Raw genomic sequence first — 18824 nt, forward strand, 5'->3', positions numbered from 1 at the left:
AATAATAAAAGTGACCTATTAATACCCAGTTCTTTTGTCCGTGTGGTTCTTTCCGTGTCCAAAGCAAATAAAAGTGACCTAAAAGTGCAGCTGCGAGAGCAATCATGGGCTTCCCCAGGCATGCCCATGTTACACCAACACTCCGCAGTCTGCATTGGTTGCCGATCAGTTTCCGGTCACAATTCAAAGTGTTGGTTATGACCTATAAAGCCCTTCATGGCACCGGACCAGAATATCTCCGGGACCGCCTTCTGCCGCACGAATCCCAGCGACCGGTTAGGTCCCACAGAGTTGGCCTTCTCCGGGTCCCGTCGACTAAACAATGTCATTTGGCGGAACCCAGGGGAAGAGCCTTCTCTGTGGCAGCCCCGACCCTCTGGAACCAGCTTCCCCCAGATATCAGAGTTGCCCCCACCCTCCTTGCCTTTCGCAAGCTCCTTAAAACCCACCTCTGTCGTCAGGCATGGGGGAATTGAATTTTTTTTTCTCCTTTCCCCCTAGGCTTATAGAATTTATACATGGTATGTTTGTTGGTATGATTGGTCTCTTAAATTGGGTTTTTTAGATTATTTTTTAATATTAGATTTGTTACATTGTTTTTTATTGTTGTTAGTCGCCCCGAGTCTTCGGAGACGGGCGGCATACAAATCTAAATAAACTAAACTAAACTAAACTAAACTAAACAAATGCCAAGACAGTGCAATAATCTGCTTCTTCACTTTTTCTTCTCAATTTCTCCCCCACTGCTTCAGGCAAACACTGAAATCCAGAATCTGATTTCAAATGTGAAAGAATTTCGAAGCCCCTTCCGTCCCACCACCACCCATGACTCAGAGCTTTCTAAATGAAATAATGTTTCCCAGCTGCTGCCCCCAAAATTTGGAAGGACAGCCTCTCTTTACCCTCTGCTCTGAGCAAAAACTAATTTCCAAATTACAGACTTACGATTTCAGCAGAACCTTGAGGCTGATCAAATGTGAAATTAAAATTGCCCAGATTCGTTGAGTAAGAAATAAATCCGAATGTCTGAAATTGAAATTGTCATGGTACAATAAAATTATCCCAGAGTTCTTTACCTGTATCCCTGAGTCTGTGGAATGGCTGCTGTATCATTATGCAAGACCACATACACCTCATGTACACAAATGGAGCATGGCAAACCACTTTTCAACTCCACTGCATGACATAATAATGTTTGCTGTGCAAATTCCTACAGCCAAGGCCCCCAAGCACCTTGTGCAGATGGATCACAGCGTGGGTCGTCTTCTGGATAGAACACAGGGACCGAGTTCTTATAGTAGTGCCGGAGTCGCAACAGCATTTTTTTCACAATGTCAGGATATTGTTCCGACAAATCATTTCTTTCTTCAGCATCATGAATAACATCAAACAGCCAAAGCTTCTTCGTGGATGGATCTGATGACGAAGTGTTTGACTCGTTGAATAAAGACGGTGGTGGAAACCAATGGCTGCAGCCTATAAAGAGAAGATCAAAAATTAGCTGAGAAAATATTTGCCTAATAATTGGAATCCAACGTGTTTGCAGATCTAGGTTCTTCAATTACATTGACATGGAATTGAATTTGCCACCGAGATATGATTCTGTTGCGGTGGTAATGGGTCAGTTCAGATCTGTTAAATGAACAACGGGATATCTAATACAGTGATACCTCGTCTTACAAACTCCTCATCATACAAACTTTTTGAGATACAAATCCGGGGTTTAAGATTTTTTTGCCTATTCTTCCAAACTATTTTCACCTTACAAACCCAAGCTGCCGCCACTGGGATGCCCCGCCTCTGGACTTCTGTTGCCAGCAAAGCGCCCGTTTTTGCGCTGCTGGGATTTCCCTGAGGCTCCCCTCCATGGGAAACACCACCTCCAGACTTCCATATTTTTGCGATGCTGCAGGGGAATCCCAGCAGTGCAAAAATGGGCGCTTCGCTGGCAACGGAAGTCCGGAGGTGGGGTTTCCCAGCGAGAGGAACCTCACTGAAATCGCAGCATCACAAAAACACGGAAGTCCGGAGGTGGGGTTTCGAGGACATCCATGTTTTTGCGATGCTGCAATTTCCCTGAGGCTCCCCTCACTGGAAACCCCATCTCCGGACTTCTGTTGCCAGCGACGCACCCGTTTTTGTGCTACTGGGATTCCCCTGCTGGGATTCCCCTGCTGGGATTCCCCTGCAGCATCACAAAAACACGGAAGTCTGGAGGTGGAGTTTCCCATGGAGGGGAGCCTCATGGGAAACCCAGCAGCGCAAAACAGGCACTTTGGCTGGCAAAAGGGGTGAGTTTTGGGCTTGCACGCATTAATCGCTTTTGTTTCGTCTTACAAGCTTTTCACCTTACAAACCTCGTCCCAGAACCAATTAAATTCGTAAGACGAGGTATCACTGTACTGTGAAGAGAAATTAAGTATTAATGAAGATTAGGATTCCTGATATAACAGTAAGAAAATGTGCATATGACAAAGCCACTTGGCTGCAGTTCATTACTTTTTGGCTTGTTTTGATACTTTCCTTTATATTTCACTATACTGCATTCATTCTCTCTCTGTGTGTACACAGGAAAAAACAAGTCAGAAGACAGATATAAGCAATGTTTTCAAGGTACAAAAAAAAGAGGAACTTAAGTGCCATCAAGTGCATACTCTCTCCATTAAGCTGCATACTAGCTTAACTTTCCTCTTTTCAGAGTGCTACGAGCATCAATATTCAAAAGCGATATGTTTTCCATTAATGTTGTTCTACATTATTTTCGTCTTCTCCATTTGAGATTCTTTCTTCAAATCTTGAGCTTTTTAGACAAAATCAGTTTTTTTAAAAGATTTGATGGAAACAAGAAGGTACATTTATAGATTGGAGCTTTTTATTTGGATTAGTTTTGAAATCCTGGCAAATTTTGAATTGAGATCAACTTTTTAATCATATAGTTGTACTTTACAGTGAATCTTCATTTAATATATTATAGTGAAGAATAATATATTAATGTTTTATGTCAATATTTCTCAACTTTGGTAGCTTTAAGATATGTGGATTTTTGAAGTCCCTATTCTACTTAATCAAGCTGCTAAGATTGGAAAACACTGTTTTTAGTAAAGTAGGTCCAATCCTGCATCAGTATAGTGAAATATAAAGGAACTCATTACCGGACTCAATAGTGTCAACCCCTAACCCCCAACATTTCTCCCTTAGACTATCCACGATTGACCTCTCCAGGTTCCTAAGAGGTCAGTAAGGGGCGTACATAAGTGCCCTAGTGTGCCTTCCATCCCCTGTCCAATTGTCTTTCCTTTATCTCATATATCATATATCTTTTCTTCCTTTCATATATCTTCTCCTCTATTTTTACATATTATCTTTATATACATTACTTCATGTCTATTCTCTTCCATATGTATTGTGTATTGGACAAATGAATAAATAAAATAAGTCTTAGGCCTTCCAGGTTTTTTCCATTCTATGCATCTGCACAAGAATTGGTTAGGAAAGAAAAGGCTAACCTAACTTTTTTTTTTTTTGCTAAACGTGCGTCCTTCAATTTTGTTTTTGGTTTTGTTTTGTTTTTAAAAAAGGTACCCATGCAAACATTCATATTAGCTTTTATTCCTCCTGTATTTTTATTTAATAATTATGACCTCACCAAGCATAGCTGCTTCATAATCTTTGAAAATACAGACTGAAGGTGAGTTTTGCACTAATACAACTATGCATGCAAGCTGCTGGGGTTATTTTGTTGGTTGTGATTTCTGAGTTTAAAAAAGCATGAAAGATGAATTAAAAGAAAACAAAGTATTTCAAAACAATGTTTTGGTAATTCCAGTCCAAGCTTGGTGCTTGAAATAGAAAGAAGTGGTAGCTACCACTGAGCAAACATGCTTACAATCATAATCTCCTGCGGTTTTAATGGATAGACGGAAGTTATATCCATTGGCAAAAGAATAAAATGTTCCATCTAGCTTTTTCTTGTTGTCAAGTCAAATCATCACACCTTCTGAAAGAATGGTTGGATACAATAATGGTTGTGGCCTAGGCAGGATATACTGTAGATGCATTTTTATAAAGACCTTGATAAGGGCTGGTACTTTGTTTTATCAACTTTCCCTCTAAATTTGTTAAGTAAAATAATATTTTTTTAACGAATCAGCTCAGGAAAGGCAGAGAATCCAGCAGGAGTAAAACAGGATTTCAAAGGATCTCCACATTGCAAGTGCTACTCTGTAGCATCAATTGCTTTCAAAATTGTCAAGTACTCACTGCTCAACAAACATTTTCCAAATACCCTCAGGAATTTACCAGGATTGCCTGTGAGTAGTTTCCATTTTCCATGTCGAATTGCAGCATGTATGGAGGTATTGAAAATGTAATCTTCCCATGAAAAATAATTATTCTGTGATGAAATCTTGTGGCTGTTGACAGCACCTAAAAGAGAAAGCAATGCTAGATAAAGATGATTCTGCAAACATTATGTGGATTCGGGCAAAAATTAGGTGACAATCAGTATTGAGTACTTCAATCTTAATCTGTATTTTGAAGTGTTCTGTGAACTTCAAAGTGTCCATAGATACATTTTTGCCTAAAGATAGAGGAAACATTTGTATAATGTTCAAAGCAAGCATTCCCTACCTTGGCAACTTTCAAGGGATTAAAAATATCAGATTTCCCAACCAGTCATTCTGATGATGGTTAACTGTATTATTAAAGTTTAATCAACTAGCTTCATATTGAAGCCTAAATAAATTTGCTCATATGTACAAATGTATATGCAAATATGAGATGCGGTGCCATATTAAAAATCATTGAATACTGCACACTTTGGACAATCTAATTTAAAAGATTTATAGGGAAAATATGTCCAGCCATGTTAAAGGTTTGAGAATATTTTTCAGCTTTTAATTTGGCTCTGGCAATAATGTAAATATTATAATGAACATCTGTTCCAATGTCAAGCCTTTAGAGACCAAGGAGATGGATGCAACCTGAGTTCATTGCAATCCAATAATACTAGAAAAAAAAATGTACAGTAATAATTTAAACAATTCTCAATAACCCTATTTTTCCCAGGTTTCCAACAAGCTGCTCCAACTCCAAATAGCTTTAAACTTACAATTATTCTGTCTAAACCTCTAAATTCTAAAAATGAATCTCAAAATCCAACTAATGAAAAAGCAGAGAACGAAATCTTACAAAGGTAGAGTGAATATTAATCTTAGTGAATACTAAGATTATCACTTTACACTGCACGTAAAATCCTTGTCCTTGTCTTACAACCATTTTTTTCAACAATCATTTGAACTTATGATGGCAATGAAGGGATTTATGAAATTATGGCTATTGCTGTGCCTCTGCAATGTGATCAACATTCATGCGCTTCCCACTTATAACTGCAGAGGTATCTCACTTCCCTCACCCATCTCCTCAATCTGGGACCTTTTGCTCCCCACGCCCCACCACCTTGCATTGCCTCAGATGACTTTCACCTTATTATTAATAATAATAATAATAATAATAATAATAATAATAATAATAATTTATGCATTAGCTGACTATGTGAAGGAGAGCAAAGAGTCAGCGTTGATGGAGGTCAACAATAGGAAGCTTCTCAAGGTGAAGCAAACTAAGGACCAGTACAGAAAAACTGTAACTCAATGTCGTATGGACAGTTGGCGGAACAAAGCATTGCATGGCCAGTTCTTAGAGAAGATTGAAGGCAAAGTGGATAAAGAAAAGACCTGGTCATGGCTTACAAGTGGAACACTCAAAAAGGAGACAGACGGTCTAATACTGGTGGCACAAGAACAGGCCATTAGGACAAATGCTGTCAAAGCCAGAATTGAAAAATCAACAGACGATCCAAAATGCAGACTCTATAAAGAAACAGATGAAACAATCGATCGCATACTCAGCTGCTGCAAAAAGATCGCACAGACTGACTACAAGCATAGACATGATGCTGTGGCACAGATGATACACTGGAACTTGTGCCGGAACTACCATTTACTAGTGGCAAAGAACTGGTGGGATCATAAGCCCGAAAAAGTGGTCAAAAATGAGCAAGCAAAACTACTGTGGGACTTCTGACTTCAGACTGACCGAATTCTGAAGCATAACACACCAGACATCCTGATTGTGGAGAAAAAGAAAGTATGGATCATTGACATCGCAATCCCAGGGGACAGCAGAATTGAGGAGAAGCAGCTAGAGAAATTAGTGAAATACGAAGATCTAAAAATCGAGCTGCAACGACTCTGGCATAAGCCCGTGAAAGGGGTCCCAGTGGTACTTGGCACGCTGAGCGCAGTGCCAAAGGATCTCAGCGGACTTTTGAAAACCATTGGAATTGACAAAATCTCCATCTGTCAATTGCAAAAGGCCGCTTTACTGGGATCGGCAAACATAATTCGCCGCTACATCACGCAGTCCTAGGTGCTTGGGAAGCGCCCAACTGGTGATGAAATACGAAATCCAGCATAGTGATCTCGTTTGCTGTGTTGTACTGACATAATAATTTATTAGATTTGTATGCCGCCCCTCTCCGAAGACTCGGATAACTTGAGAACGGCCTGTATAACTTTCCCCAAGTTGCTGGACCTTCCAATATGTATTATTCTACAATGACAACAATTCACAGCCAACAATGACAACTGTGCTTGCTGGGAATCAGGCTGGTTAGTAGTCCAAAATATGTGGGCGGCCATCATAGCAACACTGGAGAATTGAACTGGAGAGGTGACTTGTCCCAGGCTAGTTTAGGAGATGGTTGGATTTTCTGCAGTCTGACTGAAAGCAATCTATCTCTGTCTTTATGTACAGTTCCATTAGATGGTGTGTGAAATCTTAGGGGGGAGTGAAAGTTCCTTTTCTGAAGAATACTAGCAAATAAACAATTCCATGAGATTTGATACGTTCTTCTAGAACAGGCACTTTCCCACACAGTTTTTAAACATAAAATAAAGCTCATCCTAAAGTTTCAAGCCAAATTATGTTGGTTTCTGCTTTTTCCTTGATCTCTGCAAATTTCATTATGCTTTTAACAGGTTTTTTTGTTCTTCTTTTAACGCAGAACAGGAAAGAAGGGGAAATAGTGCCAGACTTAGAAAAAAAAATCAGCAACAGTAAAACAACACATGGTATTTATTAACAAACGCCAGAAAAGTCAGTTCTTCCATCGTTTTGCATACATTCCATATGACTTGTTGCAAAGTGATTGAAAACTTTCTCATTTGCAGTGTAGAAAATTAAACATCATATAGACCATTGTTTCTCAGCCTTAGCAACTTTAAGAGGTCTTGACTTCCAACTCCCAGAATTTCCCAGCTACTCAAGACTTACTCAGAATAATTTTTAGATGCTATTCTTCTTTAATCTAGTACCCTCTAAACTACAATGCTATTGTCTAGGACAGTGATGGCGAACCTTTTTTTCCTTGGGTGCTAAAAAAGCATGGGCATGCGCTATTGTGCATGTGCGAGTGCTCACACCCATAATTCAATGCCTTGGGAGGACAAAAACAGCTTCCCCTGACCCCTGGAGGCCCTCTAGAGGACTGTTTCCCAACTTCTGGTGGGCTCAGTAGGCTTGTGTTTTGCCCTCCCCAGACTCCAAAATCTTCCCTGGAGTTGGGAGAGGGGAAATCTCCCTCCCCTATCACCCTGGAGGCCCCCTGGAAGCCAAAAACACGCTCCTGGAGAATCAGTGTGAGCCAAAAAGCAGCGGACCAGCACACATATGCATGTTGGAGCTAATCTAGGGCAACAGCTTGGGTGCCAGCAGATATGGCTTCGTGTGCCACCTGTGCCACCTGTGCCACCCGTGCCATAGGTTTGCCATCACTGGTCTAGGAATTGTCAACACTTCCTATTTACTTGTTGGTTGGTTTGTTTATAGGTATGTATCTCACCTTTATTATTTTTACAAATAATTCAAGGCAGCAAACATCCAACGCACACACACAAAAATGCCCTCCTATTTTCCCCACAACAACAATCCTGCGAGGTGAGAGGAGTGTGACTGGCCAAAAGTCACTCAGCTGGCATTCGTGGCTAAGGTGGGACTTGAATTCACAGATTCCTGGTTTGCAGCCATAACCTCAACAGAGGAGATAGAATAAAACAGTGATGGTGCCAAAAAGGTGTGCAGGATAAGCATGTGCACATGCCCATAACCATAATGCAATGCCCTCCTCCCATGCATACACACAACTTCCACACTGCTCCCCATGCATTCTCACTGAAGCTTCTAGTACCGGACCAGATTATTTCAGGGACCGCCTTCTGCTGCACGAATCCCAGTTAGGTCCCACAGAGTTGGCCTTCTCCGGGTCCTGTCAACTAAACAATGCCGCTTGGCGGGACCCAGGGGAAGAGCCTTCTCTGTGGCAGCCCCGGCCCTCTGGAACCAACTCCCCCCAGAGATTAGAATTGCCCCCACCCTCCTTGCCTTTCGTAAGCTACTTAAAACCCACCTCTGTCATCAGGCATGGGGGAACTGAGATACTCTTTCCCCCTAGGCCGTTACAATTTTATGCATGGTATGTCTGTATCTATGTCCTGGTTTTTATATAATGGGTTTTTAATCGTTTTTATTATTGGATTATTATTGTACGCTGTCTTATTATTGCTGTTAGCCGCCCCGAGTCTCCGGAGAGGGGCGGCATAAAAAATCCAATAAATAAGTAAGTAGGTAGGTAGGTAGGTAGGTAGGTAGGTAGGTAGATAGATAGATAGTAGGCCCGCTAGGCCGTTTTTTGCCATCCCCAGGCAAGTTCCGAATTTCCAGTTGGCCCATTGACCTGTTTTTTCACCATCCCCTAGACTTCAGGAGGCTTTCCTGAAGCCTGGGCAGAGTGAAAATAGTCAAAAAGAAGGCTGGAATTCAACTGGCCAGTGCGTGCATATGCGCTAGAGCTCACATAGGACCACGCCTCGCAGGCCCTCAGATAATGGCTGCACGTACCACAGGTTTTCCATCATTGGAATAAAACTTTGGGGTCTTTTAAAACCTTTATAAGGAACCCAAAGTTAACTCAAATAAATAAGTTAAGCAAGTAAGAATATGATGTGCCTATTTTCTTTAGACTCGCCAGGCAAACATTTTTTGCCTAGATGTTTGCATTTGCTGCTGACTGTTAGATATACAGGGTGCGTTCCAAAAGCAATGCAATTTTAAAAAAAAGTAATTTATGGAACAGATTTGCACAAACACTTAAAACTCCTCAAAGTACAGTGATACCTCGTCTTACAAACGCCTCGTCATACAAACTTTTCGAGATACAAACCTGGGGTTTAAGATTTTTTTGCCTCTTCTTACAAACTATTTTCACCTTACAAACCCACCGCCGCCGCTGGGATGCACCACCTCCGGACTTCCGTTGCCAGCAAAGCACCCATTTTTGTGCTGCTGGAATTCCCCTGAGGCTCCCCTCCATGGGAAACCCCACCTCTGGACCTCCGTTGCCAGTGAAGCGCTCATTTTTGCGATGCTGGAATTCCCCTGCTGGGATTCCCCTGAAGCATCGCAAAAACACAGAAGTCCAGAGGTGGGGTTTCCCATGGAGGGGAGACTCAGGGGAATCCCAGCAGCGCAAAAATGGGCACTTCGGCTGGCAAAAGGGGTGAATTTTGGCCTTGCATGCATTAATCGCTTTTCCATTGATTCCTATGGGAAACACTGTTTCGTCTTACAAACTTTTCACCTTAAGAACCTCATCCCGGAACCAATTAAGTTTGTAAGACAAGGTATCACTGTACTGTCCTTGGGCCTCTACACATTTTTTCCAGTGACTCTGCCATGACTGGTACGCACCCTGGAAGGCGTCTTCGGGGACCTCTCGCAAGGTCTTCGTCACGGCTGATTGGATCTCTTCTATGGATGAAAAACGGGTTTCTTTCAGGGCTGGGAACAAAAAGAAGTCTGCTGGGGCAACGTCAGGACTATGGGGAGATGGGGCAGCATTGGTGCCTGGTGTTCGGCCAGGAACTCGCGGACTCGTAGCGCGTTGTGGCAAGGTGCGTTTTTCATCCGTAAAAGACTACTTTGTGTTAACTGGTTGACTTTAAGTATTCTCCTTTAATTATAATCTTTAGTTTCTTTTAGTTCCCTCTGCAACCCAACTTTCAAAGTCCCATCCCATCATATTTTTTCCTAAGGAATCCAAAAACCCAGCAATTTCCCACAGGAAAGGATTCTTATATTTAATTTCAAAGTCTTATTTCAAATTCATCTGGACTCCTAGTCAGTTTTTAACTTTCCAAAATCAACACTCTAAATATCTTTCCTTTTTATTCCAAAAATTATTTTCTTCTAATCCCCTATTTATAATTAAATCTTCTTTTGTAAGGAGGAGACTCCCATGTTGAATATGATAAAATGTTACCATTCAGAACGTACTTAATATTAGAAAAGTAAATTCTAAAGTGATTAAGTGATTGTTATACCTCTAGCTATGCAGCCAAGCATCCTACTGCATAGCTAGAGGTATAACAAGCAGGAAGAGGGAGAGTATGATCCCGCTATATAGAATGCTGGTGAGACCACATTTGGAATACTGTGTTCATTTCTGGAGACCTCACCTACAAAGAGATATTGACAAAATTGAACGGGTTCAAAGACGGGCTACAAGAATGGTGGAAGGTCTTAAGCATAAAACGTATCAGGAAAGACTTAATGAACTCAATCTGTATAGTCTGGAGGACAGAAGGAAAAGGGGGGACATGATCGAAACATTTAAATATATTAAAGGGTTAAATAAGGTCCAGGAGGGAAGTGTTTTTAATAGGAAAGTGAACACAAGAACAAGGGGACACAATCTGAAGTTAGTTGGGGGAAAGATCAAAAGCAACATGAGAAAATATTATTTTACTGAAAGAGTAGTAGATCCTTGGAACAAACTTCCAGCAGACGTGGTAGATAAATCCACAGTAACTGAATTTAAACATGCCTGGGATAAACATATATCCATCCTAAGATAAAATACAGAAAATAGTATAAGGGCAGACTAGATGGACCAGGAGGTCTTTTTCTGCCGTCAGACTTCTATGTTTCTATGTTTCTAAAAAATGAGGCTCATTTGAGCTTTGTGCCCATAAGAGCTACCTTACAATTATGAGTTTTGATGATTGCTTACGAGTCAAGCAATTCTCAGTGCTTAACTCACAAGCTGATTCATGGGAAGAAGCTGTTTGGAGAAGACATATGAAATTGCATGATCTCATCTTTCTCTAGATAGACTTTGCTGGCCATAGTATAGCAGCTGGCCGCCAATACCTCATACACTGTCCCCAATCTTGCATTCTCCAAGTTTTCTTGGACTACAGCTTCAAGACCAAGAGCCCTTGCCCTGCTATCTAGCAATTCTAGGAGTTGAAAATTGCAGGAATGCCAGCTTAGCAAACACCAAGTTACAATTTAACAATTGCAGTATTAACCTCAAAGGCTTATTTATTTTACTCACGTTCATTTACTCAAAACTCCAACCAAATTCTTGGTACAGCTAATAAAAGAGATGAGATATAAATACTCAGTACGTAAGAAAAGAAAAAGAAGAATGGAAGATAACCAAATATACATGCTTTAGTCTGTGATTAAACTGATGAGAAATGACTAGGCGGAGAAGGATTTCTTTCCTCCTCCTATGTGGCAAGTGATCAAAGGGCACATGATTTTGGTGTAATTTAGTAAAAACTCAACCACAAAAGTTAAGGCATTTTGTATTGCAGGAGATTTGTGTTCTCTTCTTCCAATGAGTGGACAGTTCTTTTTTGGGTCGAAGAAAAAACTAGGAAAACTACATAAATGCAATACTTTGGAGGCAGAGATATGCTAAATCATCTTTGCACAATGCATTTCATATGAATAGAGTTCCCATATTTTTTTTCTCTTTAGACTTGCTTGCTGATTACCTCCCACTTCATGGAAATGGTGGTAAGAAAAAAGTTTGTTATTAGTATAAATTATTACATGATTGCAACTGCAAAAATAGTATAAACAACCAAAAGCGGACATTGATCTACAAAATCTAAATAGCTCAATGTCAATGTTCCAATAAACAGCCCCAGTAAAACAAGATTCCGAGGACAGAAGTTTCTCAAAGTTCCAATTTATTAGAGATGCCAACATCTGTGAAAACCCGAATCTGAAAGCTTCCAGGTTTTCTCCACCAAAATGAAAGTCCAAGTTCCTGCCCAGCACCTACATCACACAACCCAATCAGGCACCATCCAAACAGAAGATGCCTCCCCATCACTTCCTTGCAGCTGCCAGGCACAATGGCCTTGATTTTCTGGAAATATTATTATTATTATTATTATTATTATTATTATTATTATTATTATTAATATTTTATTAGATTTATATGCCGTCCCTCTCCAAAGACTCGGGGCGGCTCACAACAACGATAAAAACAATATTATATTGGCACAAATCTAATATTAAAAAAACTAAAAACCCTATCATAATTAAAAACCAAACAGCACATACATACCAAACATAAATTATAATAAGCCTGGGGGAAAGGTGTCTCAAATCCCCCATGCCTGGCGGTATAGGTGGGTCTTAAGTAGTTTACGGAAGACAAGGAGGGTGGGAGCAGTTCTAATCTCCAGGGGGAGTTGATTCCAGAGGGCCGGGGCCACCACAGAGAAGGCTCTTCCCCTGGGGCCTGCCAGACGACATTGTTTAGTCGACGGGACCCGGAGAAGGCCAACTCTGTGGGACCTTATCGGCCGCTGGGATTCGTGCGGTAGCAGGCGGTTCCGGAGGTACTCTGGTCCAATGCCATGTAGGGCTTTAAAGGTCATGACCATGTTATTTAGACTACTGCATATCACCTATTCCATATAATTCCCTCTCTCTCATTTTCTGACAGTCTAAAATGTGGCAGGCCTGAATACAAAAAGGTAAAAGGTGGCTTCCAGGCCTGACATTCAGTTTATTTTGCAGTCTTTCAAATAGTATTGGTCCAATCATGTCATAATAGTTTACAATATTTACAGGATTGCTTTCGGTGGAGAATGTTTGTGTGTCAATGGTCAGGGTTATAAGGGAACAATTTTGAAGTTTCTGAGCATGTCTTTATGTGAGAAAAAGATGAGCTATCACATGCTAGCAGAGATTTTAAGGAATTCTGTAAAAATGTATTGATGCAGTTTACATGCAAATCATCTCTAATATTTGCTCACCAATGATTCCATCCAAAAATTGTAGATGGCTTATCTAAGTAATTATCCAATTAACTAAGGGATTTATGGAAGGGTTTATACAATGAAAAATTCCTCACTTTCAAAGCATTGCATTTATTTTTGTCACCATTTCCCTGCCCCAAATAGATTGTGGTATATATTCATATTGGGGTTTCCACAGCAATCTTGCTATTCCTTGTTTGACAAAAAGAAATTCTATCCCATCTTCTTTTCTGATTATTATTATTATTATTATTTTATTATTTATTAGATTTGTATGCCGCCCCTCTCCGAAGACTCGGGGCAGCTCACAGCATGATAATAATACAATGCATTACAAATCCAATAATAAAAATTAAAACCAATATAAAACATTTATAGCATAGCCAATATTATAATAAAATCCCCAACTACACAATCATACACATTCAACCCAATCTATCATACAGTAGAGGTCGAAAACCTAATAGGGTGTGTGTGATTATCCCCACACCTGGTGACAGAGGTGAGTCTTCAGCATTTTAGGAAGGCGAGGAGGGTGGGGGCTATTCAAATCTCTGGAGGGAGTTGATTCCAGAGGGCTGGGGCTGCCACAGAGAAGACTCTTCCCTGGGCCCCGCCAACCAATATTGTTTAGTCAACGGGACCCGGAGAAGGCCAACTCGGTGGGACCTAATCAGCCGCTGGGATTCGTGCGGCAGAAGGCGGTCCTGGATTATATTAGAAAGTGTGTTACAGACTGGTATATTAAGCATCCTTCTTTTGTGTAATATAGCTCCTAGTAAAATATTATGCTACTTTAAACTTTGCTATTAGTTTCACCCTTTTGTCTCTGTACTAATGTGCTGGGGATTATAATTCCACATTTATCAATAATATGCAGATCAGATAATGCAAGTGTTAAAAAGGATGGAGAGTAGCAGCAAGCAACATATTAAATATGCAAGAGTCATTTGATGCAAACATCAATTATCCGAACAAAAAATACCAACTAACACTTATCAGTTCAATTTTTAATAAAGGAAAGCCATTCTTAAAATATCTTCTTTCTTCCACAATATCTAATCATATGTATAATCTAAGTCATTTATTCCATACTTTCTAAATCAATTCTCTAGCTTACATCACTTAATGTTTTAGTTTAGTTTATCATTCAAAAGCTATTATTAGTTTCTAATTCAGCTTTATAGGAATCGATATACTAAAAAGATTCCAAAGACTTTAATGGGAACTTGTGGTCAACAACATTGAATGTATATATTCTCTATGTATATGTGGAGTCCTTGGTACTTTCTGGGGTTGGTTGCTTGCTTGCAGGCTTTTTGTTAACCAGAATGTATAATATCTTTGGTACCAGATGGGAGTGCAATTTGATTGGTTTATATTTAATAGCTTGTCCTGTCACTGTTGATGGGAATGTTTTTTTTCCACCTTGATAGTTCCTTATGCTGTTGTTAATTGATTAATCTTTAATTGTCTGTCTGGTTTAAATCCCGCTCTTAATCCCTGTTTATCTGGTGTTGATTGTTAGAGTGGAGGTGTTTTGATCTTTTTGTTACATTTTAAACTTGTTTATTGTCTATGAATAGTGTATAAAAGTTGTTTAGCTCCATGTGCCCATTGATAGTTGATTTGTCCGAGTGACAGGCTTCCACAAATTCTCCAACATTTTTTGGATTTAGCTTGCTTTAGGATTGTCACAGTTTCTCAATTGAAACTATGGTTAAATCTATCCATATGCTATGAAATTAAAGACTTTTCGTCGTATCTGAACTGACTGGTAGTTGATCTTCATGGATGAGCTTTGCTAGTCTTGTGTTTGCCTTAAATAGTATCTCATCTTTACAAAGATGGCAAATTTATGTTATTTTGAGTGGTGCTTATCAAAGTATGCATCTTTAACACTCTTGCACATGGCCTTGATGTTAGGAGACTTTTTTTTCCAGAGGGACTCTTTCTCTTTAAAACAAACCTTCAAGAGTTCATGAAGTTCCTTTTTTATAAGAATGTAAATGGGAGCAGGAGGTACGAATGGGTTAAAACAATTAAATACATTCTTTCACTGACTAATCAAAAACATTCAAATATATTACTTATTTAAGCTAAAGATAATATAAACAAAAAGCCATATGTATGTAGAAAAGCTAGAGTAGTGGGAGAATAAGTACACGTTACTTAACTGTAGCAATAGTAATAGCACCTTAGACTTATATACTGTTCCATAGTGCTTTACAAATGTCAGCATATTGACCCCAACAATCTGCATCCTCATTTTATTGACCTCGGAAGGAAGGATGAATGATTTGACCTTGAGCCAGTTAAGAGTTCTGGCGGTGGGCAGCTTTAACCTGCATTACTGCATTCTATAATCCCTGTGCAACTACTCGGGTTATTTGATCAACTGATTTAATTCTTATATGTCTATGGCAATCATTAAGTGTTGTATCTCATGATTATTGACAAATTTATCTTTTCTTTTATGTACACTGAGAGCATATGCACCAGAGACAAATTCCTTGCGTGTCCAATCACACTTGACCAATAAAGAATTCTATTCTATTCTATTCTATTCCTTACTAAGATCGTCAAATGATATCTTACTGTGTGGGCCGAGGTTGGCAGACAAATACCTTATGCCCATGATGGTGAACCTGTGGTACATGGAGCATAGTTCCCTCTAAGCTGAGCAGTGAGCAATCGCTCACTTAAAAACCATCATCAACTCAGAGTTTTCCAAACCTGCCCAGAAGCCGAGAGGGAAAGAGTGAGAGGGAAAGAGAGAGAGAGGAAGAGAGGAAGAGAGAGAGAAACAGATAGAAAAAAGAGAGGAAGAAAAAGAGAAAGAAAAAGAATGGGAGTAAGGAAGAGAGAAAGAAAATCAAAATCTAGTTTGAAACTAGCTCAACTATTTAAGTGGCATTTTGATATAGATAGAGTTGCCCTATTATGAGCTCATTGTTATAGACACACAGTACAGTATTTTATTTTGAAATTCTCTGAGGCAAAACAGGGTGGGTTTTTTATTTATTTGTTTGTTTATTTGTTTGTTTGTTTATTTATTTATTATTTCTGTGCCGCCCAGTCCCGAAGGGACTGCCGCTCAGACACTATACTTTTCCGCCCACCCCCCCAAAAAATTAGAGGGAACACTGACATGGAACCATATCTGAGGGCTATATGAGGTGTTGCCCTATGTCAGCTCCAGCACACGTGTGCGCTGGCCAGCTAATTTTCAGCCTTCCAGAGGGTGGGGGAGGCCATTTTTACCCTCCCCAGCCCTAAGGAAAGCCTCCTGAAGCCTGGGGAAGGCAGAAAATGGCTCAACAGGCCTATCAAAAATTTAGAAAGGAATTTCCAGTAAGCCTGTTGGGTCCATTTTTGCCATCAACAGGCTCTGTCTGGAGTCTTCAGTGAGGTCTATGTGTATGTGCGGGGGGACTGCAGGGGGATTGTTCACGCATGTGGGGGGGGAGGGCATTGGATTATGGGTCTGGGCATGCGCATGCACACTATCGCAGGCATTCGCACCCTTTTGGCACCCGAACAAAAAAAGGTCGCTATCCATGTCTTACGCTATTCAGTCTCTAACTCTATCTCGCTCCTGTGATGCCCTCCATCCTGAAATTCATAAGGAATTATATTTTATAGATACAGTAGTTTTGTATATTATAGGTCAGTGATGGCGAACCTTTTTTTCCTTGGGTGCCGAAAAATAATAATAAGAATTAATAATAATAATTTATTAGATTTGTATGCCGCCCCTCTCCGAAGATTCGGAGCGGTTCACAGCAATAATAAACAATATACAGTAAACAAATCTAATATTTAAAAAGAGATATCTAAAAACCCATTATATAAAACCATACAACACAAGCGTAAAAGCGAAAAAGCGTGTGCATGCATGCGCGAGTGCCCACACCCATAATTCAATGCCTGGGAAGAGCGAAAACAGCTTCCCCCACCCCCGGAGGCCCTCTGGAGGCCAGCAATGGCCAGTTTCCCAACTTCTGGTGGGCTCAAGAGGCTCGTGTTTCGCCCTCCCCAGGCTCCAAAGGCTTGTCTAGAGCCAGGGTAGGGTAAATGCCCTCCTCCATCCTCCTGGAGACTCTCTGGAAGCCAAAAACGTCCTCCCAGAGCCTCTGTGCAAGCCAAAAGTAAGCTGGCCTGCACACATATGTACATTGGAGCTGAGCTAGGGCAACTGAGATATTCTTTTCTCCTAGGCCTTTACAATTTATGCATGCTATGTTTGTTTGTAGGGATGTTTGGTTTTACAATAAGGGTTTTTTAGTTGTTTTAGTATTGGATTTATATGATGTTTTTTATTACTGTTGTTAACTGCCCCGAGTCTACGGAGAGGGGTGGCATACAAATCCAATGAATAAAATAAATAAATAATAAATAAATAAACGTCTCGCGTGCCAGCAGTTATGGCTCCACGTGCCACCTGTGGCACCCGTGCCATAGGTTCGCCATCACTATTATAGGTGACTTTCACCGAGATATTTTTGTAAACCTATTGAATGCAATGTTTTCTTTCTTATTGGCATTTCTTAAGTCTGGGATGTTATGTAGCAGGTGCTCATCTGTTTGAATGCTAAAGTCGCAAAGCACTTCAGCTTCTTTAATTTCTATGTCTGCTTTGTAGTCCCACCAGTTCTTGCTTGCAATCAAATGATAATTCTTGCAGATATTCCAGTGCACCACTGTGTTACTTCAGCATGCCAGTGTTTGTAGTCAGTCTGTGTGATCTTCTTGCAGCCGCTAACTAGGTGGTCTACCGCTTCCTCAGTTCCTTTGCAGACACATCATTTGCTGTCAGTTGCTCTCTTCTCAATTCTGACCTTATATGCATTTGTTCTGAAGCCTTGATATTGTGCAGCCAGAACCAGCCCTTATGTCTCTTTCTTCAACTTCCCTGTTCTTAGCCACTGCCAGGTCTTGTTGTTATCTGCTTTGTCTGCTATTTTGCTTTAATTTTATGGTCATATGATACTTTGCCTTGCCATGTCTCCTTTCTGTTTCGCATTTGGTATTCATGGTATACTAACTTCAGGGCCTCCTTCTCCTGCTCCTCCACCTCTATATAACAGTATATAAAGTAGTGGGCTGGTAGCCAGTATGTCTAATTGGATTCGTCTCCACAGCTCTGGAGGTATCATACGTTCAAGTGGAATTATGCTTCTGCGCCCATGCAGGTAGCGCATGCAACTGGAACACAGGCCCCCCTGCGTCTCCATGCATGAGTTTGCTACCTGTGCGGGCGCAGAAGCATAATTCCGCTTGAACTCCTGAGCCGCGGAGACAATCCCAATTAGGCGTACCAGCTAGCAGCCCACCACTGTGTATATAGATAATATAACCGTATCCTTGTGCTAAAATTACACAGTGATCTAGCAGTTAAATTAAGATTACCCTTACAATAGTTTTTCACTCCTCCACTCGAAACAGAATACCCTACGAAAGCAGACTATCAATCCTAGGTCCAGAAAGCTTAGAACTACGTCGCCTAAAACACGATCCAAGTATTGCCCACAAGATCATATGCTGCAACATTCTACCTGTCAATGACTACTTCCGCTTCAATCGCAACAACACAAGAGCACACAAGATTAATATTAAGATTCAAACTTAATATTAACC

The 18824-nt window shown here is 40.4% G+C and overlaps 1 protein-coding gene across 1 annotated transcript in view; it reads right to left on the reverse strand.

The window, feature by feature from the left end:
• Window positions 1-552: 552 nt before the first annotated feature.
• Window positions 553-18824, reverse strand: part of ARSB (arylsulfatase B) — a 100059-nt gene continuing 81787 nt past the window's right edge. Inside the window, exons 7-8 of the mRNA XM_070743254.1 lie at window positions 4300-4425; window positions 553-1476 (exon numbers count right to left, since the gene is read on the reverse strand). Coding sequence (XP_070599355.1) covers window positions 1211-1476; window positions 4300-4425 — 392 coding nt within the window. The 3' untranslated portion in view covers window positions 553-1210. The remainder of the gene's footprint in view (window positions 1477-4299; window positions 4426-18824) is intronic.

The sequence above is a fragment of the Erythrolamprus reginae genome, chromosome 2, assembly GCF_031021105.1.
Source record: "Erythrolamprus reginae isolate rEryReg1 chromosome 2, rEryReg1.hap1, whole genome shotgun sequence".
Lineage (NCBI taxonomy): Eukaryota > Metazoa > Chordata > Lepidosauria > Squamata > Dipsadidae > Erythrolamprus > Erythrolamprus reginae.